The sequence below is a fragment of the Chiloscyllium plagiosum genome, chromosome 48 (assembly GCF_004010195.1).
Source record: "Chiloscyllium plagiosum isolate BGI_BamShark_2017 chromosome 48, ASM401019v2, whole genome shotgun sequence".
In the NCBI taxonomy this organism is placed as follows: Eukaryota; Metazoa; Chordata; class Chondrichthyes; order Orectolobiformes; family Hemiscylliidae; genus Chiloscyllium; species Chiloscyllium plagiosum.
Window position 1 is genome coordinate 3,868,281 of NC_057757.1, and position 1,181 is coordinate 3,869,461.

Genomic DNA, 1,181 nt, shown 5'->3' on the forward strand with positions numbered 1-1,181 from the left:
CCAAGAAAGAAAATCCCAGTCCGAGTTTATCCAGCCTCTCTCCATCTGTGAACTGCCTGTCCCAGGGCAACATCCCAATGGATCTCCTCTGCACTCCCCCCACCCTCCGTCAGCCCCCTTCCCTCTCCAGTGCAATCCCACTCTTCCTATGGTTTGGGGATCCGGAATAGAGCACCGTATCCCAGGGCCAAGGTTAGACCAGAGAGGGTAATGCATTCACCCCCACCCTCCCCTCCCCCAAACTGGCCCATACCTTCCTGGGATTGACCCACGTCCTTCACTGGGGAGCCGTTCAGACCTCGACCGCTGCAGGGGTAGGGGGAGAGAGAGCAGAGAAAGGTGGGAGATATATCCCCGAACACAAACAGGCCATTCAGCCCCTCAACCTCCGATGACATTGCGGCGGATCCATTCCCCGTCGGCAACCCCCTTGCCCGATAACCTTTTCACCCCTGTCCGTAGGAGCGCCACACCCATTAACACACGGCACGTCGCTATGGCCAGGAAAAGGCATCTCTTCATCTTGTGCTCATCAGGACCTTTCACAAGAATCACCAAACGTAGGCACCCATTCAGTGCCAGTAGAGTTTTGTTTATAATTATTCAGGGGTATCACAGGATGGTGACCAGCCCGGAGGGCGAATAAGAGGCAACCGCATTGCTGTGAGTCTGGAGTCACATGTAGGCCAGACCAGGTAACAGATTTTCTTCTCCAAAGAACATTTGCTTTTCCTAGGCACCCCCCTTGTTCACAATCAATAATGATTTCATGGTTATCAATTCATTCTTTTTTCCAGATAATTGTTGGATTCCGATTCCCGTGAGGGGGATTTGAACCCAAGTCCCCGGAATATTCGCTTGGGATTAACCATGAGGCTGTCAGCTGCCCCCAATGCTTGGTGCAATAGTTGGTGGCTGATTGTGCTCAACAGCACATTCCCACTGGCCAGCCTCAATAGGGTAGCTAATGACCCTCCTCAGACCCCCGGGGGGGGGGCTACATGAGGGTCGGGGGCAGGGTGAGTGGCAGGGCGGAGGGAGTGAAGGAGGTAGGGTGGCATGTAGGTGGGTGAGGGGGCAGGGTGGGTGGTGGTAGAGATGGGGCAGGTGGTAGGAGGATCTCCAGGGTAGAAGGGCAAGCAGGCTGGCAAGCTGGGGGCTAAAGGGGCAACAGGGAGGGG

At 55.4% G+C, this 1,181-nt stretch overlaps 1 protein-coding gene across 1 annotated transcript in view; it reads right to left on the reverse strand.

The window, feature by feature from the left end:
* LOC122544330 (paired immunoglobulin-like type 2 receptor beta) overlaps positions 1 to 1,181 on the reverse strand; it is a 49,252-nt gene that overhangs the window by 3,073 nt on the left and 44,998 nt on the right. The window contains exon 5 of the mRNA XM_043683505.1: positions 254 to 306. Within this exon, the coding sequence (XP_043539440.1) occupies positions 254 to 306 (53 nt within the window). The remainder of the gene's footprint in view (positions 1 to 253; positions 307 to 1,181) is intronic.